Source organism: Narcine bancroftii, chromosome 5 (assembly GCF_036971445.1).
Source record: "Narcine bancroftii isolate sNarBan1 chromosome 5, sNarBan1.hap1, whole genome shotgun sequence".
Lineage (NCBI taxonomy): Eukaryota > Metazoa > Chordata > Chondrichthyes > Torpediniformes > Narcinidae > Narcine > Narcine bancroftii.
In genome coordinates, this window is record NC_091473.1 from 204,771,176 (window position 1) to 204,799,003 (window position 27,828).

The 27,828-nt window shown below is 50.1% G+C and overlaps 2 protein-coding genes across 4 annotated transcripts in view; one reads left to right on the plus strand and one right to left on the minus strand.

Moving 5' to 3' along the window:
- Positions 1-891: 891 nt before the first annotated feature.
- mettl17 (methyltransferase like 17) lies at positions 892-6,305 on the minus strand. The gene is made up of 3 exons (XM_069942520.1): positions 5,875-6,305; positions 3,989-4,138; positions 892-1,004 (listed from the first exon to the last, which is right to left on the minus strand). Exons 1-3 carry the CDS (start codon positions 6,089-6,091, stop codon positions 892-894), a joined length of 480 nt encoding a protein of 159 aa, XP_069798621.1. The 5' UTR covers positions 6,092-6,305.
- A 13,418-nt stretch (positions 6,306-19,723) lies between these two features.
- parp2 (poly (ADP-ribose) polymerase 2) overlaps positions 19,724-27,828 on the plus strand; it is a 60,468-nt gene continuing 52,363 nt past the window's right edge. For all 3 annotated transcript variants that reach the window (XM_069940800.1, XM_069940802.1, XM_069940801.1), the window contains exon 1: positions 19,724-19,814. In XM_069940800.1, the coding sequence (XP_069796901.1) occupies positions 19,805-19,814 (10 nt within the window). In that variant the 5' untranslated portion in view covers positions 19,724-19,804. The remainder of the gene's footprint in view (positions 19,815-27,828) is intronic.

Genomic DNA, 27,828 nt, shown 5'->3' on the forward strand with positions numbered 1-27,828 from the left:
TAAATGTCCCAACCTCTTATAACCTGAGCCCTCTGGTCCCTGGAAATGTCCCAGTGATCTTTCCACCCCCCCACCACCCCCGCTTTGTGAACTCCTTCCTACAACCAGGACTGTACTCCAAGTGATACCTCAGTCACCTCTCGCCCAGTTGTGGCTCAGTACAGGAAGGATGCAGGTATGTTAGAGAGGGGGCAGAAGAGTTGACCAGGATGTCCCAGGTCCTGCAGGTGAGCAAGCAGGGAATCCAGTCCCAGCAACACCTGCTCCCGAATTTCAGTCAGGTCGGGGAGGTGGTGGGGTGGGGTGGGGTGGTGGGGTGGGGTGAGGTGGGGGAGGTGGTGGGGTGGGGGAGGTGGTGGGTGGGGGAGGTGGTGGGGTGGGGGGAGGTGGTGGGGTGGGGTGGGGGAGGGGGTGGGGGGAGGGGGTGGGGGTGGGGGAGGGGGTGGGGTGGGGGAGGTGGTGGGGTAGGGGAGGTGGTGGGGGAGGTGGTGGGGTGGGGGTGGGGGTGGGGGAGGTGGTGGGGTGGGGGAGGTGGTGGGGTGGGGGGAGGTGGTGGGGTGGTGGGGTAGGTGGTGGGGGAGGTGGTGGGGTGGTGGGGGAGGTGGTGGGGTGGTGGGGGAGGTGGTGGGGTGGGGGTGGGGGTGAGGGAGGTGGTGGGGTGGGGGAGGTGGTGGGGTGGGGGAGGTGGTGGGGTGGGGGAGGTGGTGGGGTGGGGGAGGTGGTGGGGTGGGGAGGTGGTGGGGTCGGGGAGGTGGTGGGGTCGGGGAGGTGGTGGGGTCGGGGAGGTGGTGGGGTCGGGGAGGGGGAATGTCCTTATAAAGTTGCCGAATTACTCCCAGACCAGGTATGAAGCCCAGAGCTAGGTGGTGGGACTCAGGAAAGAGGGGAGCCTCACCTGACAGGCTTCCAATGTGGGAGAGTCTTCCGTAGCTCAGAGAGCACCCGAACGCGCAGGGATCCTTCCTCGTCTTCTCCGCTTCTATGGGTGCCAGGCTCAGCGGGCGCTGTGGTGGGGTGGAGGAGGAGGATCCGGGTGCATGTGTGATCTCACCCTCCTCCCTCGCCCCCTCCGCTCTCGCCCCCTCCGCTCTCCCTCGCCCCCTCCGCTCTCGCCCCCTCCGCTCTCGCCCCTCCGCTCTCGCCCCTCCGCTCTCAGCCCCTCCGCTCTCGCCCCTCCGCTCTCGCCCCTCCGCTCTCGCCCCTCCGCTCTCGCCCCTCCGCTCTCGCCCCTCCGCTCTCGCCCCTCCGCTCTCGCCCCTCCGCTCTCGCCCCTCCGCTCTCGCCCCTCCGCTCTCGCCCCTCCGCTCTCGCCCCTCCGCTCTCGCCCCTCCGCTCTCGCCCCTCCGCTCTCGCCCCTCCGCTCTCGCCCCTCCGCTCTCGCCCCTCCGCTCTCGCCCCTCCGCTCTCGCCCCTCCGCTCTCTCTCTCGCCCCTCCGCTCTCTCTCTCGCCCCTCCGCTCTCTCTCTCGCCCCTCCGCTCTCTCTCTCGCCCCTCCGCTCTCTCTCTCGCCCCTCGCTCTCTCTCTCGCCCCTCCGCTCTCTCTCTCGCCCCTCCGCTCTCTCTCTCGCCCCTTCCGCTCTCTCTCTCGCCCCTCCGCTCTCTCTCTCGCCCCTCCGCTCTCTCTCTCTCGCCCCTCCGCTCTCTCTCTCTCGCCCCTCCGCTCTCTCTCTCTCGCCCCTCCGCTCTCTCTCTCTCTCGCCCTCCGCCTCTCTCTCTCTCTCGCCCCTCCGCTCTCTCTCTCTCTCGCCCCTCCGCTCTCTCTCTCTCTCGCCCCTCCGCTCTCTCTCTCTCTCGCCCCTCCGCTCTCTCTCTCTCGCCCCTCCGCTCTCTCTCTCTCTCGCCCCTCCGCTCTCTCTCTCTCGCCCCTCCGCTCTCTCTCTCTCTCGCCCCTCCGCTCTCTCTCTCTCTCGCCCCTCCGCTCTCTCTCTCTCTCGCCCCTCCGCTCTCTCTCTCTCTCGCCCCTCCGCTCTCCTCTCTCTCTCGCCCCTCCGCTCTCTCTCTCTCGCCCCTCCGCTCTCTCTCTCTCGCCCCTCCGCTCTCTCTCTCTCGCCCCTCGCTCTCTCTCTCTCGCCCCTCCGCTCTCTCTCTCTCGCCCCTCCGCTCTCTCTCTCTCGCCCCTCCGCTCTCTCTCTCTCGCCCCTCCGCTCTCTCTCTCTCGCCCCTCCGCTCTCTCTCTCTCGCCCCCGCTCTCTCTCTCTCGCCCCTCCGCTCTCTCTCTCTCGCCCCTCCGCTCTCTCTCTCGCCCCTCCGCTCTCTCTCTCGCCCCTCCGCTCTCTCTCTCGCCCCTCCGCTCTCATTCTCTCGCCCCTCCGCTCTCTCTCTCTCGCCCCTCCGCTCTCTCTCTCTCTCGCCCCTCCGCTCTCTTCTCTCTCTCGCCCCTCCGCTCTCTCTCTCTCGCCCCTCCGCTCTCTCTCTCTCTCTCGCCCCTCCGCTCTCTCTCTCGCCCCTCCGCTCTCTCTCTCTCGCCCCTCCGCTCTCTCTCTCTCGCCCCTCCGCTCTCTCTCTCTCGCCCCTCCGCTCTCTCTCTCTCGCCCCTCCGCTCTCTCTCTCTCGCCCTCGCTCTCTCTCTCTCGCCCCTCCGCTCTCTCTCTCTCGCCCCTCCGCTCTCTCTCTCTCGCCCCTCCGCTCTCTCTCTCTCGCCCCCTCCGCTCTCTCTCTCTCGCCCCTCCGCTCTCTCTCTCTCTCTCTCGCCCCTCCGCTCTCTCTCTCTCTCGCCCCTCCGCTCTCTCTCTCCGCCCCTCCGCTCTCTCTCTCGCCCCTCCGCTCTCTCTCTCTCGCCCCCTCCGCTCTCTCTCTCTCGCCCCTCCGCTCTCTCTCTCTCGCCCCTCCGCTCTCTCTCTCTCGCCCCTCCGCTCTCTCTCTCTCGCCCCTCCGCTCTCTCTCTCTCGCCCCTCCGCTCTCTCTCTCTCGCCCCTCCGCTCTCTCTCTCTCGCCCCTCCGCTCTCTCTCTCTCGCCCCTCCGCTCTCTCTCTCTCGCCCCTCCGCTCTCTCTCTCTCGCCCCTCCGCTCTCTCTCTCTCGCCCCTCCGCTCTCTCTCTCTCGCCCCTCCTCCGCTCTCTCTCTCTCGCCCCTCCGCTCTCTCTCTCTCGCCCCTCCGCTCTCTCTCTCTCGCCCCTCCGCTCTCTCCTCTCTCGCCCCTCCGCTCTCTCTCTCTCGCCCCTCCGCTCTCTCTCTCTCGCCCCTCCGCTCTCTCTCTCTCGCCCCTCCGCTCTCTCTCTCTCGCCCCTCCGCTCTCTCTCTCTCGCCCCTCCGCTCTCTCTCTCTCGCCCCTCCGCTCTCTCTCTCTCGCCCCTCCGCTCTCTCTCTCGTCGCCCCTCCGCTCTCTCTCTCCTCGCCCCTCCGCTCTCTCTCTCTCGCCCCTCCGCTCTCTCTCTCTCGCCCCTCCGCTCTCTCTCTCTCGCCCCTCCGCTCTCTCTCTCTCGCCCCTCCGCTCTCTCTCTCTCGCCCCTCCGCTCTCTCTCTCTCGCCCCTCCGCTCTCTCTCTCTCGCCCCTCCGCTCTCTCTCTCGCCCCTCCGCTCTCTCTCTCGCCCTCGCTCTCTCTCTCGCCCCTCCGCTCTCTCTCTCGCCCCTCCGCTCTCTCTCTCGCCCCTCCGCTCTCTCTCTCGCCCCTCCGCTCTCTCTCTCGCCCCTCCGCTCTCTCTCCTCGCCCCCTCCGCTCTCTCTCTCGCCCCTCCGTCTCTCTCTCGACCCTCCTCTCTCTCATCCCCTCCTCTCTCTCATCCCCCTCCTCTCTCTCACCCCCTCCTCCACCTGCCTCACTCTTCTCCCTCTCTCCTCGACACCCTGGTTCCAGACTTCACCCAGCAGAAGAAACGTCCTCCTCCCCTCCTCCTTTCCTGGACCGTTTCATTCCAGTCTCCTATCTCGCCCGCCCCAAAATCTGACAGAGACCATCCTGGCTTCCCAACCTTGCCTCATGTGACAACCTCCATTCTTGTTCCTGCCAACACTATTGGACCTCTATCTGATCTATGGCGCTCCCCTTACCCTGTTCCTTGGAATCGGCTTCCTCCCGGAACTTTTCCACCAGTTTTCGGGCTTGTGCTCGTACTTCGGAATCCTCGACTGCCCGCTTACGGCTCCAGAGAAAATTGTTGAGGTTTCGGACATTGTCCTCGAGGCAGTTTATAGGGTTTTCTGGGAATGAGAGAGTGAGAGGGGAGGATCACTGGTCAAATTCTTTGCCACAGTGCCCCCAATTGGCAGGAAGGCAGCAATGCAGCATGATGTTTACATAGATTTTTACAGCATCCTGGCTGCTGCGGGGGTGGGGGTCACAACTGAATGGGAGCTGTCTGATGCAGCTACTGAAGCGCCACCAGTTGGATGGGAGATTTCCGACCCAACTACTTTAGTCCCACTAGCTGGATGGGTGGTCTCCAACTTGGTCTGAAGGTGCCTGCCCTGTCCTACCAACCAAAGTGCCTCCTACAGACTGCAAGGGTCACCTACACTGCTCCAAGCATTACACCCACCATCTATCAAATCAAGTTTATTGTCATCAGATTGTACAAATACAGTGTTCTCTGGTCCTTGGTTAAAAAAAAAACATGCAGACACACACAACCAGCCATAACACACGTACAGACAAATAATATACATAAATATTGTTTTGTAAATATCAGAGTCTTAGAGGGTTAGTGTAAGCAGTTCATTTAGTAATTTAGTAGTTTCATTGCCCATGGATGAAGCTGTTCCTCAGCCAGGTGGTTCTGGCTCTGATACTCCTGTATCTCTTCCCCGATGGGAGGAGCTGAAAGAGGCTGCATGCAGGGTGGAAGGGGTCCTCTGTGATTTTGTGCACCTTCTTCAGACAATGATCCCAGTAGATCACATTGATGGGGGGGAGGGAGACTCCAGTGATTCTCTCTACCACTTTTGTGGTCCTGTGGATTGACCCCTGATCCATTTCTCGAGAGCAACTGTACCACACTAATGCAGCTGCCCAGAACGCTCTCAATAGAGCTCCTGTAGATGGACGACAGAATGGTGGCAGGTGGCCTTGCCTGCTTCAGTCTTCTCACGAAGTGTAGCTGCTGTTATGACTTCCTGACAAGTGTGGAGATGTTGAGTGTTCATGATAGGTCACTGGTTCAGTGAACTCCAAGGAACTTGGTGCTCTCCATTCTTTCCACTACAGAATTGTTGGTGTAGTGGAGGGTGGATGTTCCTGGTTCTCCTGAAGTCCACAATCATCTCCTCCGTCTTGTCCATATTGAGACTCAGGTTGTTACCCTCGTACCATTTCATCATTGTTGCTGATGAGGCCAACGACTGTTGCGTGATCTGCAAACTTGATGACGCTGTTGGAGCAGAAATCAATGACCAGCGGCCCTGGCGTATAATCTGGCAGGAGACATTCCCCAATGTGTCACCAGCTTCCAACTTCAATGGCTGGGAACTCCACTGCAGGCACCACTGAGGTAGTTTTCTGGCTTAAAGGATCCCCACATGCAAACCATGCACAATCCCAGCCAGTGGCCAAGATGGTTGATTCCCTCAGCTACCACAACGCCACCCAAGGGCCAGGATGGTTCCTCCCTCTCACGGCATCAACTGCAGCCTCTCGGAGAGGGCTCATCCATCCCAATTTGTTTTAGTGACACTTTCTACACAGGAAGTTCATCCAAACCAACGCCACAGGGCCACTCTTCAACCAGAAGGCGCCATCACCTGTTGGAGCGACCAGGAAGACCCCCTCATCTGTTACACAGCCGCCCACGGACCAGGAGGACCATTATTACAGCGCCGCCCTGCGACTAGAAGGACCTCAGCACCCATTACAGTGCCACCTGAGCTGCCAGAAGGGCCCCATCAACCATTACAACATCACCCGTTACAACGCCACCCAGCGGCCAGGAGAATGCACTCACCCTGCAGCAGCAACAGGGCGGCCTGCCGGAGCTCTTCGGGAAGGTGGAGGGTTTTGAGGCTGCTGATGCCCGGGTGGCGGCGATGCGGCAACTCCCGGGCGGGGGAACTCCGAGGGCGGGCAGTCCCCGCAGCGGGCATGGACCCTCTCGCAGGCCGCCGCCGCCAGCAGAGGCCCATCAGGCCGCGCGTCGTCACACGAGGTCCGAGCGCCGCCATGGCAACGGGGTGTCGCCTCGAAGACCGTCCGCCAGCTGGCCCGCAGAGAAACGTTCCGACGGGCAAATGTTCCGTTTCAACGGAAAGCAGCCCCCTCCTCACATCCTGATCTTTATTATTATTTTCATCCCTTGCTGATGGTTCTTGGCTGACCAATCAGAAAGAGCTGTTGCCGAGCCTGAGGGGACGGGCGGGGACCGAGGGACGGCTCGGGTGACGTCACGGCCTCGGACCGTGGTGAGGGAGGAGGTGTGGGCGCAAGTGCGGCACCTCTTGCGGGCGCAGGGGAAGGTGTGGTGGGTGAGGAGGGGGTAAGTGCCCGAGGGAATTATGGAGAGAGCGGTCCCTGCGCAGAGGGGAGAAGAAGGGAAAATGCGTTTGGTGGTGGGATCTGTTGGAATCTAGGGGTTAAAACATTATGAAAGAAATTATTAATTAATAAGTTTATATTTACTGCATGGTTAAGGGGAAAAGAGGAATGTGATTAAGTGGCAATCACAGCACGGAGCAAAGTTGGCTGAGCAAAATTGTCTGCTCCAAAAATCTTCTTTCTTTTGGCTTGGCTTCGCGGATGAAGATTTATGGAGGAGGTAAATGACCACGTCAGCTGCAGGCTCGTTTGTGGCTGACAAGTCCGATGCGGGACAGGCGGACACGGTTGCAGCGGTTGCAGGGGAAAATTGGTTGGTTGGGGTTGGGTTTTCCTCCTTTGCCTTTTGTCAGTGAGGTGGGCTCTGTGGTCTTCTTCAAAGGAGGTTGCTGCCCGCTGAACTGTGAGGCGCCAAGATGCACGGTTTGAGGCGATGTCAGCCCACTGGCGGTGGTCAATGTGGCAGGCACCAAGAGATTTCTTTAGGCAGTCCTTGTACCTCTTCTTTGGTGCACCTCTGTCACGGTGGCCAGTGGAGAGCTCGCCATAGAACATGATCTTGGGAAGGCGATGGTCCTCCATTCTGGAGACGTGACCCACCCAGCGCAGCTGGATCTTCAGCAGCGTGGACTCGATGCATCGCTCCCAAAATACAGGGAGAGGAAATGCATAAAACAATTTAGGAGGAATGCTCAACTGAAGGAGGTGGTGAGTAGCACAGGAGACACAGGCCAGACCAGAACAAAGAATGGCCTGCAAGAAACAAAGGGAATGGAAAACCAGTCTAGGAGAAAGATTAAGGCATGAGGAGGTGTTAAAGAGAACAGCAGAAATTGGCCAGACAGGAACTGAATGGTGATTAGAAATATCTGGGGATGAATTAATTTCTGATCAAAACAACAGGATAGTCTGGCCTGGAGGATTAAGATGGGAGCGCTACACCCCAGATATCTGCAAAATAGGAGATGACTTGTGATAACCCTTATGCAAAAAGATCTAGCAAAGGAAGACAACTTTTGTTCTGTAGGATAATGAAATCTAGCAAAGGAAGCCAACTTTTGTTCTGTATGATAAGGTTGATCTATATAAACTGAGCCAACTGGACAATAGGAGTCAGTCTTGGGGAATGGCTCACTGTGCAGGTGACCTATGAACTAACGATTGACCCAGAGCTCTGTTAAGTTTTATTCTTGTGCTGTGTAATAAATTGATTGTTGAACCGAATACCTTCTCCTATCACTTCATTCAAAGAACACGCTGGACTCAGACCACACATAGACTAAATTAAGAGTAAGGTAAAGCCAGTCCGACAGATCCTGCAGGAATTGCCGGAAATTCCAGCGGATAGTGTGTGGGATGGGGAGGCTGGTGGCTGGGGGGAAGGTGGGGGGTGGAGGACGAGGGGATTCCATGTTGATTGTGTCGGGGGCAGAGGTGGCCAGGGCAGATGAGCGGGAGATGTGGACAAGGGCTGAGTGGATGATGGGGAAGCCACATTTCGGAAAGATCTGGACTGGAAGACCTCACCTTCGGAACAGGTGCGGCAGAGATGGAGAAATGGAGAGAAGGGGATGGAGTCCTTGCAGGGGGCAGGGTGTGAGGATGTGTAGTCCAGGTGGTTGTGGGAGTTGGAGGGTTTGTAATATACGTCGGTGGAAAGTTGGTCTCCCGAGACGGAGACTGGGAGATCCAGGAAGGGGAGAGTGTTGTCGGAGATGGACCAGGTGAGTTTGAGATCTGGGTGGAACTTGGACGCGAAATGGATGAAGTTGACCAGCTGATTGCGGGTGTATGAGGCAGCGCTGATGTCGTCGTCGATATACCGGAGGAAGAGTTGGGGGGTCTTGCCTGTAGCCTGTAGGCTTGCAGCATGGATTGCTCCACAAACAGGCAGGTGTAGCTAGGACTCATGCGGGTACGCATGGCTACTCCTTTGGAGAAAGTGGGACGAGTCAAGTAGGTTAACACTGTATACATAATATAATACATGGTGAGGGGAGAAACGGATGAGGGCTGGGGCTGAAGTCCCACTCACCCAGGGAAAGTGCACATGTACTACATCTTTCTCAGTGTAGTGATCGCTGTGTGGCCACTGTCTGGCTTGCCAGGCAGGTCAATGCAAATGGCCTATATTACTGCATACGTAGCAACATCTTCTCGTAGGTACCCCCCGTTTTCACTGAGTTTGCTATGTCATGGCATGACCGAAAGTCCAATGGTACGACTGGATGGGTCGGTTGGGCTTGTTCGCCTTGCTTGGCAGCCATGTCCAGACAATCTCAAGGGCTGCAGGAGTTCATGGGTATGGTCAGCTTCTACAACTGATTCATCCCGGGAGCTATGCGCATCATGCAGCCGCTTTTCGCCCTCATCACAGCCAAGCACAAAAGGCTCACCTGGACCCCAGAGGCCTGCAGTGCATTCGAGGTCACCAAGGATGCCCTCGCGAAGGCTGCCATGCTAGCCCACCTGCAGACTGACTTGCATATGGCACTCTCCGTTGATGCCTTTACCACAGCCATCGGTGTCGTCCTGGAGCAGCAGGTGAACGGACAATGGAAGTCGCTGGCATTCTTCAGCTGGCTTCTCCACCCACCAAAGCGCAAGTATCGCGCTTTTGAGTGTGAGTTTCTGGGCATGTACCTGGTGGTGCGGCATTTCCGCTATTACTTGGAGGGGAGGACTTTTACCATCTTCACTGACCACTAACCCCTCACCCAGGCACTCGCAATGGTGAAGGACCCCTGGTCGACCCGCCAGCATCGTCACCTCTTCTTTGTGTCGGAGTTTACCACCGACATTTGGCACAAGGCGGGGAAGGGCAACGTGGTCCCCGATGCATTCTCGCAACCAACCATCTGCGCACTGACGCCTAGCCTCGACTTTGATCAGCTCGCCCGGGACCAGAAGTCCGATGAGGAGACATGAGCCTTCAGGACTGCCATCACGGGGCTGCGGTTCCGAGACCTCCCGACTCCAATTGGCGGAAGTACCGTCCTGTGCAATGTCTCCATGGGCACCCCACGGCCAGTGGTTCCCCAGCAGTGGTGCAGGCAAGTCTTCCATCACATCCACGTCCTTTCGCACCCGTCCATCAGGTCCATGGTCTGGATGATGGCAGAGCTGTTCATCTGGCACGGGCTGTGGAAGCAGATCAAGGGCTGGGCCAGAACATGCAGCCATTGCCAAATGTCCAAGGTACACAGACACACCAGGGTGCCCATGCAAGACTTTGAGCACGTCCAGGAACAGTTCAGCCACATTCACGTGGACATAGTTGGGCCCTTACCCGTTTCCTGGGGCAACTGTTACCAGTTTACAGTGGTGTACGGCACCACTTGTTGGCCCGAGGCGATCCTGATGCCAGATGCCTCCACAGACTCCTGCTCCCACATGCTGTTGCATGGTTGGATCGCCCGGTTCGGTGTTCTGAATCACCTCACCAGTGGTCAGGGTTCCCAGTTCACCTCTGCGCTCTGGGCACAGCTCGCCAACAGGTTGGAGATCAAGCTACACCATCCGCACCACGGCCTATCACCCGCAGGCCAATGGGCTGGTCGAGCATTTGCACCCCCACCTTATGTCGGCATATATGTCCCACCTCAGCGATCCTGACTGGGTGGATGAACTGCCTTGGGTGCTCCTGGGCTCCACACCCAAGGAGGATCTGGAGGTGTCATCAGCTGAGCTGGTCTATGGCGCACCGCTGGCACTTCCTGGTGAGTTCATCAACACGCCTTACAACCCCCAACGGTCACCGCACGAACTGTTTCCCCTCCTCTGGGCCCGCTTGGACTCCTTTGCACCCCCACCGCCTCCCAGACATGACACACAGCTATCTCATGCCCCCAGCGAGCTGCTTTCCGCAGAGTACGTTTTTATTTGGCGGGCCCGCCCACCCACAGCACCTCTGCAGAGACCTCACGAGGGGCCATACAAGGTTGTCCAGCATTCAGGGTGAACGTCGGCAGCAGGCGGGAACTGTTTACTGTGGATAGGCTGAAGCCAGTGCACCTCGACCCCACTGAACCAGTGATTGTGGCCCAGTCCAAGAAGCAAGGCCGCCGGGGGGGGGGGTGGGGGTGGGTGGCAGTACACCACTAGGCAAGCAAACCGGCCGCTTGTAATCCATGCGGCAGGGCAGCTGGCCAAAATGGCACCGTCTGGAGTTTCCCCTTCTCAGCACAGAGCTCAGAAGCCGCGCCCCCCAGCGCGGTTCTCAGCCAGGTCCAGGCTGGGAGAATGAGTGGCTCAGAGAACACCTGAAGGCGCAGGAGTCCTTCCGCGTCTTCTCCGCTTTTATGGGTGCCAGGCTCAGCAGGCGCTGTGGTGGGGTGGAGAAGGAGGATCCGGGCGTATGTGTGATCTCACCCTCCTCTCTCAACCCGTCTGGTTGAGTGTTCTTTCAGTAGCAGTGTAGCTGTTACAATTGTTACATTTGTCTTAAATTTTTAAATTTAAATTAATTTTCTTTTAAAATGTAGACACACAACATTGGCAATATCAGTCCTTGAGCAGTGGGAGGAAACCGGAGCACTCCCCCCCCCCCCCAGGGGAAACCCATGCAGACATGGGGAGAGCATACAAACTCCTTACAGACAGCGTGGGATTTGAACCCCGGTCCCGATCGCTGGCGCTATAAGTGTTGTGCTAACCATGCCGACCCCAATACACCGTTACCATCATTGTTGCCTCTCCTACCCCCCACTGGTCGAGGGGCTTTCCCTTGGTCTCAGCCCTTCAGTGGCCGCTAACAGGAAGATGTATTACTGACATTTCAGGACTGAGCCCTTCCTCAAGGTGTGCAATTAAAAATGAAAGCTGGCAGGGGGAGGAGTCCAGTCCAACAAGAGGTGAGAATTGATTTGGGCTGTGTAAAGACAGAGGGAAAAGGGAGAGCGTCGTGGAAGAAAATGGGTGGGGGGCGGTTAATGGAAACCATAGACAAGGGGACACTGATACCTCTGGAGTGTAAAGCCTTGTAATAGGCAATGAATACAGCCCTGGACATCACAGGCAAAACCCTCCCCAGCAGAGAACATCTACAGAGAACACTGCCATAGGAGACCCCCAGCAATAATCAAGGATCCACACCACCCAGCACGTGCCTGTTCTCACGGCTGCCATCAGGAACGAGGTATAGGTACCACCAGGTTCAGGAACAACTGCTGCCCCTCCACTATCAGACTCCTCAACCACAAACTCAGAGACTCATTTAAGGACTCTTGACTTGTGCACTTTTTTTCCTCAATGTATTGCAGTTTGTTTACATCCTTTTATTTGTTTACGTGAAAATCGTGTAATTTTTTTGCACTACCAATATGTGTCCTGCCCGCAGGATAGAGTTGTATGCAATGTCATTAATGCACTCTGACAATAAATCAGAGAAGTCAATATTAATGCCATCTGGTTGAAGGGTGCCCAGATGGAAAATGAGTTGTTAAAACAAATAGCAGGTTGTTGACATCAGCAGGGCCCAGGAAGATCACGCTCCCCTGACCATTGACAGCTCTACCACTGAGGTAGTCAGGAGTATCAAGTTCCTTGGTGTGCTCTTGGCGGAAAATCTCACCTAGTCCTTTAACACCAGCTCCATAGCCAGCCTCTACTTCCTGCAAAAGCTGAGGAAAGTTAATCTCCCACCCTCCATCCTACTCAGGATGTATTGAGAGTATTCTATGCAATTGCAACACCGCCTGGTTTGGAAGTTGTAGCACCTTGGACTGCAAGACCCTGCAGAGGATAGTGAAGTCAGCGGAAAAGATCATTGGGGAGGGGTCTCTTCCTAGCACGTCCAACATCTACAACACACAATAAAGGCGAAAGGCAATAAACATTGTGAAGGACTTCACACACCCCTCATGTAAACTGTTTTGACATCTAGTAGGACAGACCTAGGCAATGTACAGCCCCCAGGCCACATCTGGCCCTTTGGCTGTCCCTGACCGGCCCATGTGAGGGCTCAATAGTGGATGAATGGGTACCAGTTATCAGGCCCGGGTTACCGTCATCCAGGTTCCGGCTGCAGTTTCTGAACGGCCTGGGAACTGAATGGAGCTGCAGTCTACGGTGGAAGGCAGCAGCACCACCAACAGACTATTCTGGTATTGACAGGACAGTGAGAAGGGGCCTCATAACCTGTTTTACTCCGTGGACCAAAGGGGAACTCTGAACGGTTTATCCGCAGAGACCGGGCAACAACCTGTTTATACTGAAGTCCACCAACTTGATTTTGGCCCTGTATCTCTGTGCCTGGCACCTTGGTGCTGTCGACGAGGCCCTACAAAAGCATTCCCACCGCAGTGGTGAAGTGGGGCAGGACCAATGGAAGGGGAACAGGTGTCTCTGCACCGAGGGCGGAACTGTCAGTCAGAAGCTTGAGAGGCGGGGGCTTGTGGAAGGGGTTGGCACCAATTCGTAAGACTTCTGAGAGAGAGCTCACCTCTCCGACTCCCGAATACTATTGGTTAATATGGCAAATTGGCATGTTTAATTTAAATAGAGAGAGGATTGGAGAGAAAGGGAGTGAGAGTGTGATTGGTGGAGGGAGATTGGCAGGGAGAGGAGAGAGGGCAATAGGGAGTTCGGCAGAGTCTTGGACAGTACGGAATGAAAATAAAGTTATTGATAAGAAAACAAACTCGCAGAGGGGAAATTGAGAGATGGAAGAGAGAAGGGGAAAATGGGGTAAGTAAAACAAGATGGGTAGAGTGGGAGGAATGAAGGGTGAGAGGGAAAGTGTGTGAGGGCGACAGAGTGGGGGAGATTGTGGGTGAAAGTGATCAGCGAGAGATGCAGAGGGAGAGAAGGAGGGAGAAATCTATTGGAAAGAATGAGGGAGAGGAGAGAGGGAGGGTGGTGGATTGGAAAGAATGAGTTGAGAAAGAGGGGGGAGAGGGTTGGGACAGAGTTACCTGAAGAGACACTTCTTCCACCTACCGTGTCATTTGATGAAAAGGATTTTGATTCCATCCGGTGAGTGACCCTGATCTCCACCTCCATTAACTTAATCGGAAATTAGAAAATAAAACTTAAATTTAAGTTTACCCCATGCGTGGATTAAAGCTGCATTGCTTTTATTTTAAAGGTGTCTTTTTTGCACAAGTTACAGATGTAGTATCCCTGCGCGTGCACACCTTTACTGTTTACAAGTGTTAGCCCAAAAAAAAATGTCCACTCATGCTAAAAAAAATTGATGCAGAATGTAGAATTTTTAACAAAACATTGGACTACTAAGTATTTATTTACTGAAGTCAGAGGTAAAGCTGTGTGTTTAGTTTGTGGAGAGCAGATCGCTGTGTTTAAGGACTACAATTTGAATCGCCATTACGAGACTAAACACATGGAGACATACAAAAACCTGACTGATGCCAAATGGGCACAGACATCTGAAGCTTTGCTAGCTAAGCTGCAATAGCAACAAGGCTTTTTTTTTTAACCAAGCTTCACACACCCAGGGATGCAGCAGCCAAGACCAGCTTTGTGATATCCTACAAAATCACTAAAAACAGTAAGTCATTCTCTGAGGGGGAGTTCATCAAAGGGTGTTTGGTGAACTCTGCAGTGCTAATATGCCCCGAGAAAAAAGCATTTGAGAAGGTGCCCCTCTCCAGACGAACCATGACAAGAAAAATCGAGGACGTCGTGGGAAATCTGGAACTTCTGCTGCACAATAAAGTGGACGATATTGATTTTTCTTCTCCTTGGCTTTGGATGAGACCTGTGATGTCCGCAACACAGCCCAGTTACTTGTCTTTGTCCGTGGGATAACAAAGGACTTTAAGATTATGGAGGAGCTGGCGGCCATGCAGTCAATGAAAGGGATGACAACGGGGAGTGAATTGTTGCCTGGGCAAGCTGGGACTGAAATGGGACAGACTGGCAGGTGTTACAACAGATGGTTGTCCAAATCTAACGAGGAAAAATCTTGGACATTTGAAACAGATGCAAGATAAAGTGACTGAAATCAACCCAGAACTGAAATTGTTATTCTTACATTGTATCCTACATTAGAATGTGTTGTGCAAGTCAGTGCTAAAACGTAACCATGTTATTGATGTTGTAACTAAAATAGTTAACTTCATCAGGGCATGAGCAATAAATCACAGACAGTTTGTAGCACTCATGGAGGAGCATGAGATTGAACATGGCTACCACACAACTGTAAGATGGCTCAGCCTGGGCAAAGTGCTGAAAAGAGTTTGGGACCTGAAAGCAGAGATTCAAGAGTTTTGTGAGAAGAAAGGCAAAGACATACCAGAGCTCTCAGATGGGAACTGGATGGCAGATCTTGCATTTGCTGTTGATGTGACTGCACTGATGAATGAACTAAATACCAAACTGCAATGTAGGGGCCTTTTTGTTCATGAAACGTACAGCCTGGTGAAGGCTTTCAGGAGAAAGTTGCAGTTTCTTTCAAGGCAACTGGAGAACAGCACTCTCACTCACATGCCATACCATCAGCTGATCACCTCTGCAGGTACTCATCCATGTTAGGAGCACTGCATGGTAAGTTTTCAAAACGATTTGAAGACTTCAAAACAATTGAGGGTGAAATGCACATGATTTCCTCTCCCTTTACCTGCCGTGTGGATAATGCACCCAGTCATGTTCAGCTGGAACTCATCGAGGTGCAATGTGATATGATAGTGGCAGAGCACTTTAAATCAGTATCGCTGCTAGATTTTTATTCTACTCTCAAGGAGGAGAACTTTCGGTCACGTGATGGAGTAGTGGCCGGACGGTGAACTCCAGCCCTCTCCAGAAAAGTCGGGAAAAACAAGAGAAAACACAAAGGCACAGAAATAAAAGTTACAGAAAAGTGAGTATAAAGGTGGAAAGAAGATGGCGACAAAAAAAGAAAAGTCGAAAGCAACGGTAAGAAGAGAGGAAGAGAAGACAAAGGAGGAAAAAGGTGAAGGCCTTACCTGTCCGAAGAGGCCCGCTGCGGAGAGAGAAACCCGCTCCCTCAGGTCGGTAAATAATGGACTACAAAAATGGCTCGCAGAGCCGAGCAAAAGTGCGCAACCGCGCATGCGCGAAGTTTCGCGCATGCGCGATGCGAATGAAAAAAAACACACCGACGGGAGGGGGGACCAGCTGGGGAGTCAATCTCCACAGCCGGCAACGACAGCTGCAGAACACCTGCAGCAAGAAGAGACCACAGAAGACAATAGAAACAAGAAAGAAGAGGAGGAAAGGGCAACAAAGAAACAACAGATGGTCAACCCAGAGGAAGAAGAAGAGGAAGAGTATGGTGAAATAGAAGAAGAAAAGATAGGCAAGGTAAAGGATATACTTGCTCTTATTAAAGGATACATGGAGTCATTTAAAGAATGGCAAACACAGGAATTTAAGGATTTAAGAAAAAGAATAAACAACACAGAAGAGAAAATAATTAAAATGGAGATGACCTTAACAGAAATGGGAAAAAAAATGGACAAGATGGAAGAGCGGGCAGTAGCAGCAGAAATGGAGGTAGAAGACTTAAAAAAGAAATTGGAGAAATCTAATAAAAAAACTAAAGAGACACAAGAACTACTAGCTCAAAAAATAGATACAATGGAAAACCATAACAGAAGAAATAACATAAAGATAGTGGGCCTTAAGGAAGATGAAGAAGGCAAGAATATGAGGGAGTTTATAAAAGAGTGGATCCCTAAGACCCTAGGATGTCCAGAACTACAGCATGAAATGGAAATAGAAAGGGCACATAGAGTATTGGCCTCTAAACCACAACCACAACAAAAACCAAGATCTATTGTAGTAAAATTCCTAAGATATACTACAAGAGAAAAGGTACTGGAGAAGACAATGGAAAAAGTAAGAGAGGGCAACAAACCACTGGAGTATAAAGGGCAAAAAATCTTCATTTATCCAGATATAAGTTTTGAACTCCTAAAGAAGAGAAAAGAGTTCAATACAGCAAAGGCGATTTTATGGAAGAAAGGGTATAAATTTATACTAAAGCATCCAGCGGTATTGAAAATATTTATTCCAGGACAACAAAACAGACTATTCTCGGATCCAGAAGAAGCACGAAAATTTGCAGAACAATTACAAAAATAGACTGAGGGAGGAAGACGGGTAATGAGAGTTAAAATGATCACGACTGATATGTATGTGGGTAAAGACAAAAATAGACTGAGGGATGAAGACGGGTAATGAGAGTAAAAATGATCACGATTGATATGTATGCAGGTAAAGAGGTATAAGAGTGAATAGAGATAATGAGCATACATGAATGTATCTGTACTTAGAGGAAAATATAGATAGTATAGACAAGAATTAATAAGGGAAGGTAATGGAATAGAGAGAATAAGGAGGGAATTAAAAGAGGGACCTTTGTGACATATGAAAAGTGAAATCTTTTCTGGGGGAGGCGGGGTGGGGGGAAATAGCGGTCACTGCAAAATCAGTTGACGCTTGCGAGTGGATTCGCAAATCCAAATGGAGAGGGGAGATGTGGTTGTCCGACAAGGGATAAAGGACAACTCAGGAGGTGAAGGGGAGATTGGGGATAAATAAGATAGAAATAGGAGAATAAGGAAAATGTTAGATGTTGTAGGAATGTTGTCTTATAAAGAGTTGAAAATAAGAAAACAGAAATGGAAAAGGAGGAAAGGTAATGATGGAAAAACGGAAAGAGAAGATAAACAAAATATAAAAGGGCTACGCTGAACTATATGCCTTTAAATATTAATGGAATACATAACCAAATTAAAAGGAAGAAACTACCAAATTTAAATGAATAAATGTATTCCATTAGAAAAAATAACATATTGGTTAAGAAATAATATTGAAATATTCGAACAAGTATAGGAGCCTTACATTAAATACAATAGCGAAAACCTACCGGGGACAAACATTACCTAAGTTGATGGAAGGAGAAGGAAAGAAAAGAATGGACTCAGTAGAATTTCTGGTGTAATTTTGTTGAATGACAACATTGTCTGACTGGCTTAATGCAACCTAGATTGTATACCTAAAATGGATGAGGGGGGGGGGTGGGGGGGTGGTTTGGGAGGAAAGGGGGGGGGGGGAGAAAAAGTCACTGTATATGTGTGAAAAAGAAATAGTGTATATCATGGCTAATGTGATTTATGGTGTGAAAAATAAAAAAAATTAAAAAAAAAAAAAAAAGGAGGAGAACTTTCCATGCTCAGAAGCTGTTAGTTCTCTGGATCTACCAACATATGTGAACAAACATTCTCAGTGATGAAGTTTAACAAATCCAGGTATAGAACCTCTCTCATTGACGATCATCTGTCAGCTGTCCTTTGCGTATCCACCTCAGACATTCCGCCTGACTTTGATGCACTTGTTCAGTCCTAAGAGATAATAGATTTCTCTCACTGAACAAGAAAAGAACTGAAAAACAGCAAACGAGGTGGTTAGACTACAAGCAAAATGGTAATAACAATTTGTATAAAGCTGACAATGCTGGTCTTTCAAAAATGGTACATTTCTGAACAATGGTACAATTGTTTTGGGTAATTTTGATTGAAGAAATTATATTTTTCCTAAGCTTATTTTCCATTTCTTAATCATCACATTTACTCTTACCAGTCACATCTTGTCAAAACAATGCAATTTACTGCTTTTATAAAGAGATAGAATTAATATTAAGCATAATTTAGTTCAGCCTGTGAGAGATGAGTACAACTGATATAAAAATATGAAAATGAAGAAACTAAAATTGATACATGGGTAAATGGATAAAGCCAGTATGAACAGGATAAGACATGGATATTAGAATGCAGGAAGCAGAATCAATCTGAGTAAGATAAGAATCTCCTAGCCTTTATTTAGACAGAATCAGCAAGTTCACTGTATGAATGAGATAAGGGTCTTCTAGCCCCAGATAGAATTAACAGGTTTGCATATGTAATTAGTAAGCCTTAGACAGTATGCCAGTTCTACATATGAAGAGGACACAGCCCTGAGGGTCGGGAAGGTGTAAATTAGAACAAAGACAGGGTTGTGAATAAGGACAATGAGATGATAAGACACCTACAGGATACCCCCTGGTCCTCCAAGTAGGCAGGCAGGATTTCCTAATGCCAAACCTCTCCAGGAGGCAGAAGAATGTAAGGGGGGGGGTTATTCCTATACTGAGATAAACTGTATAAAAGTTGGGTGAGCCCCAGTGTATGTGTGTATTCCCATGGTAAGGGGAAACACCCAACTTTGCATTGTTGTTTAATAAATGTTCTTTGTTCTCAATTTTTGTCTCGAGCAATTTCTGTGAAGGTACATCTATTTCTAACAAGCCTATTGGTCCGGCCCTCCACAATATTTTCTGTTTCTCATGTGGCCCCTTGGGGAAACTAATTGCCCACCCCTGTGGTAGGAGGTACTGAAGCACTCGGGCCCTTACATCCAGGCTGGGCACAGTCCCCCCCCACCCCAAGCCATCAGGCTCCTGAATTCCCATAACATAATGTACCATGGACTTTTACTGTATATGTCTTAATATTTTAATCATGTCCATGGTCCTGGAGAAACGCCATCTTGTCTTTACCGTGCAGTGCATGGTATGAAAGGGGACTAGATCCTCAGATTGGCAGGTGGTGTGTCGTGACCGTGGACAGATGGAGAATGGAACGGGGAATTGTGAAGTGGGTGCCCACTGGGAGATCCACGCTGTCGCAGTGGACAGAGCCAAGGTGCTGAACAAAGCATCCTCCCGGTCCACGCCCAGTTTCAAACCTCATCTTCGGACTGACCCCCCTCCCCACTCCCACCCTTCCTTCCCTCCCTCACCTCCTGCCCCTCCCCCTCCTCCTGCCCCTCCCCCTCCTCCTGCCCCTCCCCCACCTCCTGCCCCTCCCCCTCCTCCTTTTCGCCCAGACATGATCTAATGACACCTCTCCCCTTCTCATATCCGATTTACAGCTTCTGTTGGTCTGGATGCCTCCCCTAGCCTCCAATGTCTGCATTCTTTGCTCCTGGCTTGAGGAAGCGACAGTAATCCACCTATATCAGGACACTGCAAGCCGTCTGCACTCCTCCCGCAGAGCATTGCTTGTAAAACGACGGCAGCCCGCACCTTCCCTGCGATTGGCAGGCTCTTCAGCCTCTCAGCGCAGGGAGAGGGCGGGACAGGGGAGGCACATGCGCGTCGGATTACTTTCCCACTCACGGCTCCGCCTCCCCAGCCACTTGCGCCAATCAGGTGCGGGAAAGGCGTTGGACTGAAGTGTGTGTCGCCAATCAGCAGCAGGGCGGGCTGCCGCTGGGTGCTGATTGGTCTGGTGCTAGCTAATGGTGGGGCGACTTGTGGTGCTGCGGCCGGCGACTTGTGGCAGTGAACTGCTTCGAGCGGCGGGTTTGAAGTTTCGATGGCGTCGGGTGAGCGGCTTGCGCTCGGAAAAGGCCCGCAAGGGGCATGGAAGGCGAAGGGGAAGTGTTGGGGTGGGGGTGGGGGTGGGGGTGGGGGTGAGGGTGAGGGTGGGGCCAGTTTAATTCTTGGCTCTTGCTCCGCCAAAGAAGGGCGTTCATCCGCGGGCCACGTGAGGGTGCCAGATCACGTGCCTGGGGCGGAAACCGCTTGTGACGGAGTCTCCAGTGTACCACGTGACTTTGTGCGGTGTGCGTGGCCACTTATGGCCATGTAACCTCACGTCACCTGACATGAATCCCGTCGGGTTCCAAGGCCATTACTTGGTCATGTGACTGGTTTGCCCTCTCCTTGTCATGTGTGACTTTCTCAGCTGAGTGCAGGACTCCTGGGGACAGAGTATGGTGAAGGGGATGAGTCCTCCACTGGACAAATGGTGTGGGTGGAAGGGCCTTTTGCACCCCTGGAATGACAGGTCAGGAAGGGATGACGCCTGGTGGGGCACAGATTCGTTTCCGCAGGGGTGGCGGGTCTGCCTTTTTACAGGGAGAGAGCAGGAGCTGAGGAAAGGCAAAGATCTGGATGCCTGGGTGGAAAAGAGGTTGGGGGAGGTGTAAGTTGCAAACTAGAGAGGGAGTGTAATACAGCCAGAAGGCGAGCTGTTGGGAAAGAGCAGGAGGTTGGGATGGAAAATCTGTAGATAGTCTGAAGTGTGGCCAGGGGTTACGGAGGAACATAAGAGTGCAGAGCTGGGCTGAGAAGTGGAATTTCTTACAGAAAGGTGTGAGGTGGTTGATTTTGGTCGGTCAAATTTGAAGGCAGAATAATGTTAATGAGTTTCCTCCCTGTTAGAAACAGAATTACCTTTAAAGAAATTGCTCGAGACAAAAATTGAGAACAAAGAACACTTACCCTGGGAATACACACATACACTGGGGCTCACCCAACTTTTATACAGTTGATTTCAGTATAGGAATACCCTCCCCCTTACATTCTTCTGCCTCCTGCTGGAGAGGTTTGGCATTAGGCAATCCTGCCTGCCTACGTGTTGTTTCTGTGCACTTGGTGGACCAGGGGGTATCCTGTCAGTGTCCCTTCATGTTATTGTCCTTATTCACACCTTCCTGATTCTCGGAGCTACAGTCTCTTGATATGCAGAGTTCGCTAATCCTGTCTAGGGTTAACTAATTTAATATGTATAACTTTGTAAATCTATGTAAGGTTAACTAATTAGATATGTAGAACTTGGTACTTCGGTCTAGGGCTAGGAGACCCTTATCTCATCCAGACTACCTCAACTTCCTACACTCTATTGTTCCTTACCGCTCCTTATCTTATTCATATGGTGGGCTCATTGATCTTGTCACAAAGACTAGAAGATTCTTATCTTAAATGTGCTAACCCTGCTTTCCTGCATCCTAATTCCCAAGCTCATCCTGTTGGTACTGGTTACATTCATTTACTAATGTATGAATTTTAGTTTCCTTCATGTTCATAATTTTAGATCAGTTTTCCCATCTCTCACAATCCTCACTTTTCTTTTAGATCAGTAATACTGATCTCTCACCATGATCAGTGTTACTGATCTTAGGGTTACTGGTCTCAGTGTTACTGATCCCTCCCCATCCTCACTTTTTTTTAGATCAGTATTACTGATGTTGTAAAATGCAAGGTGTTGTTTTTCCCAGCTGGTCAATAACCGAATTGTAGTCTCTGTGTTGTTGGATAGAGTTAGGGAAACATACTTTCTTTGGGGTATAGTGTTCTGACGAGGGGTTCGATGAATTAAAAACTGCAGCCAAGTCTTTAGGCAGGGGAGCACCATGAAGGTCAGAGTAGCGAGTCCAGCTGCTATAAAGGTTGTGAGTATCAGGCTCCAGTTTTTAGTAAAGAGTCTAGTCCATCCCACATCAGTCCGAGGTTGCCAAGTCTGAACATGGGCATGGGCAGATTCTTGTCGAAGTCCTGAAGCAGTGTCTTTAACCGCCCGACTGTTGTAAGCATTGTCCTGTAGAAGTCTGTGAGAAACGCTGCCTTCAGCAGCGAACGAGTCCTGAAGAAGTCTCTGAGAAACACTGCCTTCAGCAGCGAACGAATAGTCGAGAGTCAGGCGGTTCCGTTGAATTGTGGCTCGTATCTGCCGTTCCTCTTCAGCCCCGAACCCCAGGGCCACCGATCTCCGTTTGATGATGATGTTGAAGGCTGTTTGGAGTCTGATTAAACTATTGAAATGCCAAGCAGCTTTAGTGTACTGTAGCAGCTCACGTCGTTTGTAACTGGTGCTCCCCTTCACGGGGTGGTGTTTGTCATTTTGAATGTATGAGAGACCCAAAGGATGTTTGAGAAGAGACCAAGCTGGGGAGGATTGTTTCTTATCATTTAACCTGTGTGTTGCAGCTTGTCTGCTAACATTAGCATGAGTATCATTGAACTTGTGAGTGCAAGCCTGTCTGTGTACATTAGCATATGTATTAACTCTCTGGGACTTGTACAATCCTGACTACCATTCTGTCTGTCTTTGTCCCACCATGTCCTTTGTGCTATCGCTTTAAAACTCCTGTCTTTAATACCTGTGTAGGCTAAGATACAAATTAGATGTACTCCACTAAAGCTGTACAGTTCCCCTGATCCGTGTTGGAATCCCTTGTTAACCCATATCCCACTATGACTATACATTAAATCTATGCCCTGTCTACATTCTAAAGGAAAATAATTGTCACCTCTGCTGCCCCTATCCCTGGAGGACTTAATAGATTGTGAGTAATTAAGTGATGTCCCAGAAATGGAGAAGCAACAATTAAACAATACAATAAATGGTAAAAACAACATTACGGCACTTTTTCACGGCGTAGTGTAACTTTCAGGTCAGAAGGAAGAGGGACTGCACGCCAGGTGGAGGGTAGATTATCAATGTTGTTATTCTGTGGTTCAGTAGCTGGTTTAATTCATTGGATGTGGCTCCAGCCTTTTTCTTTCGTTCACACGGCAGTGTCTGTAATCAAAAGTACACAATAGGGCCATCCCAGACAGGTTTCTGTTGGTGATGTTGGCATGCTTTTACATATAACCAATCACCAGATTTAATAAAATGAATAACAATCTGACTTTTCTTTGTGTTAGTGTAAAAATTGTAAAATGAAACACAAACCATATTTCTATGGGTTTTGAATATATTAGACCTTATTAAAATGCAGTTGGAGCTGCTTGTCTGTATGAGGCAACCAACCTGCAATTTGTTGAGTGAGTACATAACAGACATTGCAGCACAAGAGCCCCTGCAAGAGAACTTGAAACATATTCAACCTTTAGTTCTGCCTTAAGTAAAATGCATTGTGCCACAGCTCACAGGAGCTGGCCTTATTTAAAACAGTCTGTAAAACAGGCACCAAAAAAAGTTAAAATATGTTCTTATGAAGATTGCACACATAATCATTTAAGTACAGGCTAGTTTCTATTATATTCCACTTAAAGTTCTGCTGCATGAATCCTGGAGCTTGTGGAGTCATTATTGAATCAAGAAATATTGGTGCCATGCCAATCTCATTCTAACATGCCAATTTCTCCAGTCCTTAAGTCAAGATGTACTGAATAGCATCTGGTACAAGATCTGTGAGTTATTAATGATATTATTATTCTTATGCACCCAATTGTTCTGAACTATGCCACCAATTTAAATCATATTCCACCTATTGCAGTACTCACACAGCACCATAGACCAGTTCGCAGGTTTATTTCTCCATTAAGCTAAATCCCGTCGCGCAGGGTTTACCTCCGTGATTATTTACAATGTAACTTCCGCACTACCGGATTTAAATATAAACCTGATGAATGGGGGAAAGTTATCATGAATTAAATAACAGCAGCAATACAGAGAAATTGTGCTGAGGCATTAATTTCACTCCGGAGGAAAATGCACCAGAGAAATGAATGATTAAACTTATGGGAATCCCCAGAGGTATCTTTATTCTCCAGAGGTGGGCGATCTTTAAGCTCACGGACTTTGACTGCTGAATGTGTAGAAGAAATGTACTAAATCTGTTGATAGGGCTCCATACCTCTAACTGCAAGACAAGAGCCTGAAGCCTCAATTTCAAGTGCCACAGTGCACTTAAAGGGACATGCACACTCCCCCTTCAACTGGTTGATCCAGCAATTTAACACATCAGATTCTTTCTTTATTTCACATACACTTAAAGTTAAGATGTATAGAACTCACCCTATTTGCGCAAACATTTCTCCCTGCAAATGTTATAACATCACTCAACTCTCAGGTACTCCCTGTGCAAAATCACATTTGAATACAATTTATTTTATAAAGTGGAATTAACTGGTAGTTAAATTCACTCATTCTACAGTATTGATAAACGATCATTTATGACATTTAAATTTTAGCATGAATTTTAATCAATATTGGTCAGTGACTGAAGTGGGAAGTCGTGATTTATGAAATTATCTCTGCTCTCTACTCTCCCACTCCCGGCACTTCTCCCAACATTCAGGAGCTGGCACACAGTCCCTGCCTTTTTCATGTTACTCATCTACTATTCCTTTAACTGCTTGCATCAAAATGTTAGCCTTTGCCTTCTGCTTATCCTCAGATGTCTGGACAAATGCTTTTTGTGTGATCTGTAGAAGCTGGGTTATTCCCTGTTCATGCCAATTTTCTGTCTTTTGTAATTTTCTTCTAATGTCTGGTGCTGAGTTGGTAACAAAACAAAACAATTGTTCCCCTGCTGGGGATTCTATGTCGAGACCCCCATATTGTATATATATATTTGGTCCCAAAAATTGGTCTAACTGTTCGGCACATCCCTGGGGATCTTCTATCAGGGATGTCAGTTCTTTCTTAAAGTTACGCACTTCAGTACTGGTCAGGGGCACATTTACGAAACTGATACCCTCTCCCATGGGAACTTCCCGCAGTGGTCTCATCCAGTTGGTTTCTGGCTTATTAGGTCTGGGTTCCTGCTCCCTGGGAAATGAATCAAAGGGTTCTGCCCTTTCTTCCTGAAGAGTCTCACACTGTTCAGAATTAGTTACCTCTCTCTCCTGTCAACAGAGGTGGTAATCGAGTGCTTTGTGAGCAAGTCATCATACCACTCCTATTCTCTTCTCTTTTCTCTAGCTGTGGGGGAGGAGGGGAAGGTGCAGAAGGGTAGGGCATAGGAGGGGGAGGAAAGATAGGAGCCGGCATAGGAGGAACATAAGATGGAGGGAGGGAATGTAAGCACATCCCACCCTTGTGGTTCAGGGACAAAAGGTTCCTCCTCTCTCTTGTCCTTGTACTCTTTTTCTTTCAAAACCAATTGATCACACGATCCCCTGAGCCAGCAGGCTGCATATTCCCTGCTCTCTAGGTTATCTCTCTGGTTTTGATACAGCCAGATGTTCAAAGCTTGACACATCCAGTCATCCTCGGATCCGAGCTTTGGCCAGTACACGGAGCTCCCTTTAATCGGGTATTTAACCCAGTCCCTACAACAATACCTGACCATGGTCAGTTTGTCCTTTCCACGGGTCCTTCCCGTGCCCCACTCAGATAACATCAACCCGGGCGGGCTGTACGTAGTTATCTGACTCTCACATCCTTTACCAGGACTCTCTTCTTTGCTACCCATACTTCCCATACTGATAGGCAAGTAAAATTCCTCTTACCGGGTTCCAGTAGCAGGGCTCTAGCGCGCTTCCTTCCGTCGTTTGTTCTCAATGCCTCTTCTCGGATATCACTCGCTTCTTCCACTGACCAGCCACCCGTCGTCCGTGAGTCCAGCTGAATCAGCTGGGGTGCACCTACTCTCGTCGTCGGGCACTCTGTCAGTGGAGGGAGTGTGATCCCGGACGAGCCCTCATTTGTTAGAAACAGAATTACCTTTAAAGAAATTGCTCGAGACAAAAATTGAGAACAAAGAACATTTATTACAACAACAATGCAAAGTTGGGTGCTTCCCCTTACCCTGGGAATACACACATACACTGGGGCTCACCCAACTCTTATACAGTTGATTTCAGTATAGGAATACCCTCCCCCTTACATTCTTCTGCCTCCTGCTGGAGAGGTTTGGCATTAGGCAATCCTGCCTGCCTACGTGCTGTTTCTGTGCACTTGGTGGACCAGGGGGTATCCTGTCAGTGTCCCTTCATGTTATTGTCCTTATTCACACCTTCCTGATTCTTGGAGCTACAGTCTCTTGATATGCAGAGTTCGCTAATCCTGTCTAGGGTTAACTAATTTAATATGTATAACTTTGTAAATCTATGTAAGGTTAACTAATTAGATATGTAGAACTTGGTACTTCTGTCTAGGGCTAGGAGACCCTTATCTCATCCAGACTACCTCAACTTCCTACACTCTATTGTTCCTTACCGCTCCTTATCTTATTCATATGGTGGGCTCATTGATCTTGTCACAAAGACTAGAAGATTCTTATCTTAAATGTGCTAACTCTGCTTTCCTGCATCCTAATTCCCAAGCTCATCCTGTTTGTACTGGTTACATTCATTTACTAATGTATGAATTTTAGTTTCCTTCATGTTCATAATTTTAGATCAGTTTTCCCATCTCTCACACTCCCCAACTGAGAGATCTTGGTGTCCGTGACCACAGGACACTCAAAGTTGCTTGCATGGGTTGATAGTGTTGTTAAGAAAGCTAATGAAGCATTGGCCTTCATTAACCTTAGGTTTGAGATCAAGAACCATGAGGTAATGTTGCAGTTATATAAGATGTAATATTATGTTCATTTGTGGTCAGTTCACCTCCCGGTAGTGGATGCTATAGAGAGAATACAGAGGAGAGTTAAACATAAGAGATAAGGACTGGAATCAACTGGACTACTGAGATCAAGGACAAGAGAAGTGGTGAAAAACTGTTTAAAAGCAGAAGAGAAACATAATCGGCTGCAGACATTGTGATTGTAGTAAACACACCAAAATGGTGGAGGAACTCAGCTGGTCCTTTCAGCATCTAGAGGAGACAAAGATATATTGCTGACATTTTGGGCCTGAACCCTTCTTCAAGGAAAAGGCAGAAGCAGGATATATCAGAAAGTCTCAGAATTCAAACAATAGGAGAGGAATCCAGACCAACAAAAGGTGTTAATTGGATGTGATAGGGGGACCTGAGAAAATGGTGGGGGGGGGAGTGGGGAAGAAGGGGGTGGGTGTTTTAATGAAAGCCAGAGGTCGATATTAATGCCATCAGGTTGGACGGTGTCCAGTCAGAAGATGAGGGTTTGTAAGGCCGTCTCAGTCTGGCAGCACATGGGACCATGGACAGATGTGTCAGCAAGGGAATGGAATGGAGAATTGAAATGGGTGGCCACTGGGAGATCCACGCTACTGTGGCGGACAGAGGCGAGGTGCTGAACTAAGCGACTTCCCAGTCTGCGCCTCATCACTCCAGTGTAGAGAAGACCACAGCAGAAGGTCTGACGATTTGGCAGACTCACTGCAGGCCCAGCCATTCAGCAGCGGTGCACCTTGTATTAAATGAGTTCTCAAGTTTTGCAGAACCAATAAAGTGGTACTGTTAATAAAGTTGTGGTCCTGAAATTTGTCCTCAGGTTTGAAAGGGATGGAAACATTTTGGGTTCCTGATCTAAGGAAGGATGTGTTGGCATTGGAAACGTTCCAGAGGAAAGGTCAGATGAGGAATGTTTGATGGCTGTGGGGTTCGCTGGAGTTTACGAGAAAGAGGGGAGATCTCATCGAAACCTGACAAATATTGAAAGGGCTGTTGAGGGAGACCAGAGGGCACAGCCTCAGAATACAAAAATGTCCCTGAGACAGAGCTGAGGAGGAATTATTTTACCCAGAGAGTGGTGAAATCGGTTGCTGTGGATGCCCAGTCATTTGGGATATTTTAGATAGGTTCTTAAATTAAGGTTTATGGGAGAAGGCAGAAAAATGGGCTAGAAAAGGATGGTAAATCAGCCATAATGGAATGGTGGGCTGGATGCGATGGCCTGATCTGCTCCAACATCATAAGGTCTTGTGCTTAGCGCAGCGATTAGTGTAACAGTATTA

What these genes read in the sequence shown, in the direction of transcription:
- mettl17 (XM_069942520.1), bottom strand. Translation starts at nt 6,091, where the DNA reads ATGGCGGCGCTCGGACCTCGTGTGACGACGCGCGGCCTGATGGGCCTC. An exon ending in CGCCCTGTTGCTGCTGCAGG is followed by an intron (nt 4,139 to 5,874) that starts GTGAGTGCATTC and finishes TCTCATTCCCAG; the next exon opens with AAAACCCTATAAACTGCCTC. An exon ending in AGCCGATTCCAAGGAACAGG is followed by an intron (nt 1,005 to 3,988) that starts GTAAGGGGAGCG and finishes ACCCCACCACAG; the next exon opens with CGCCCGCTGAGCCTGGCACC.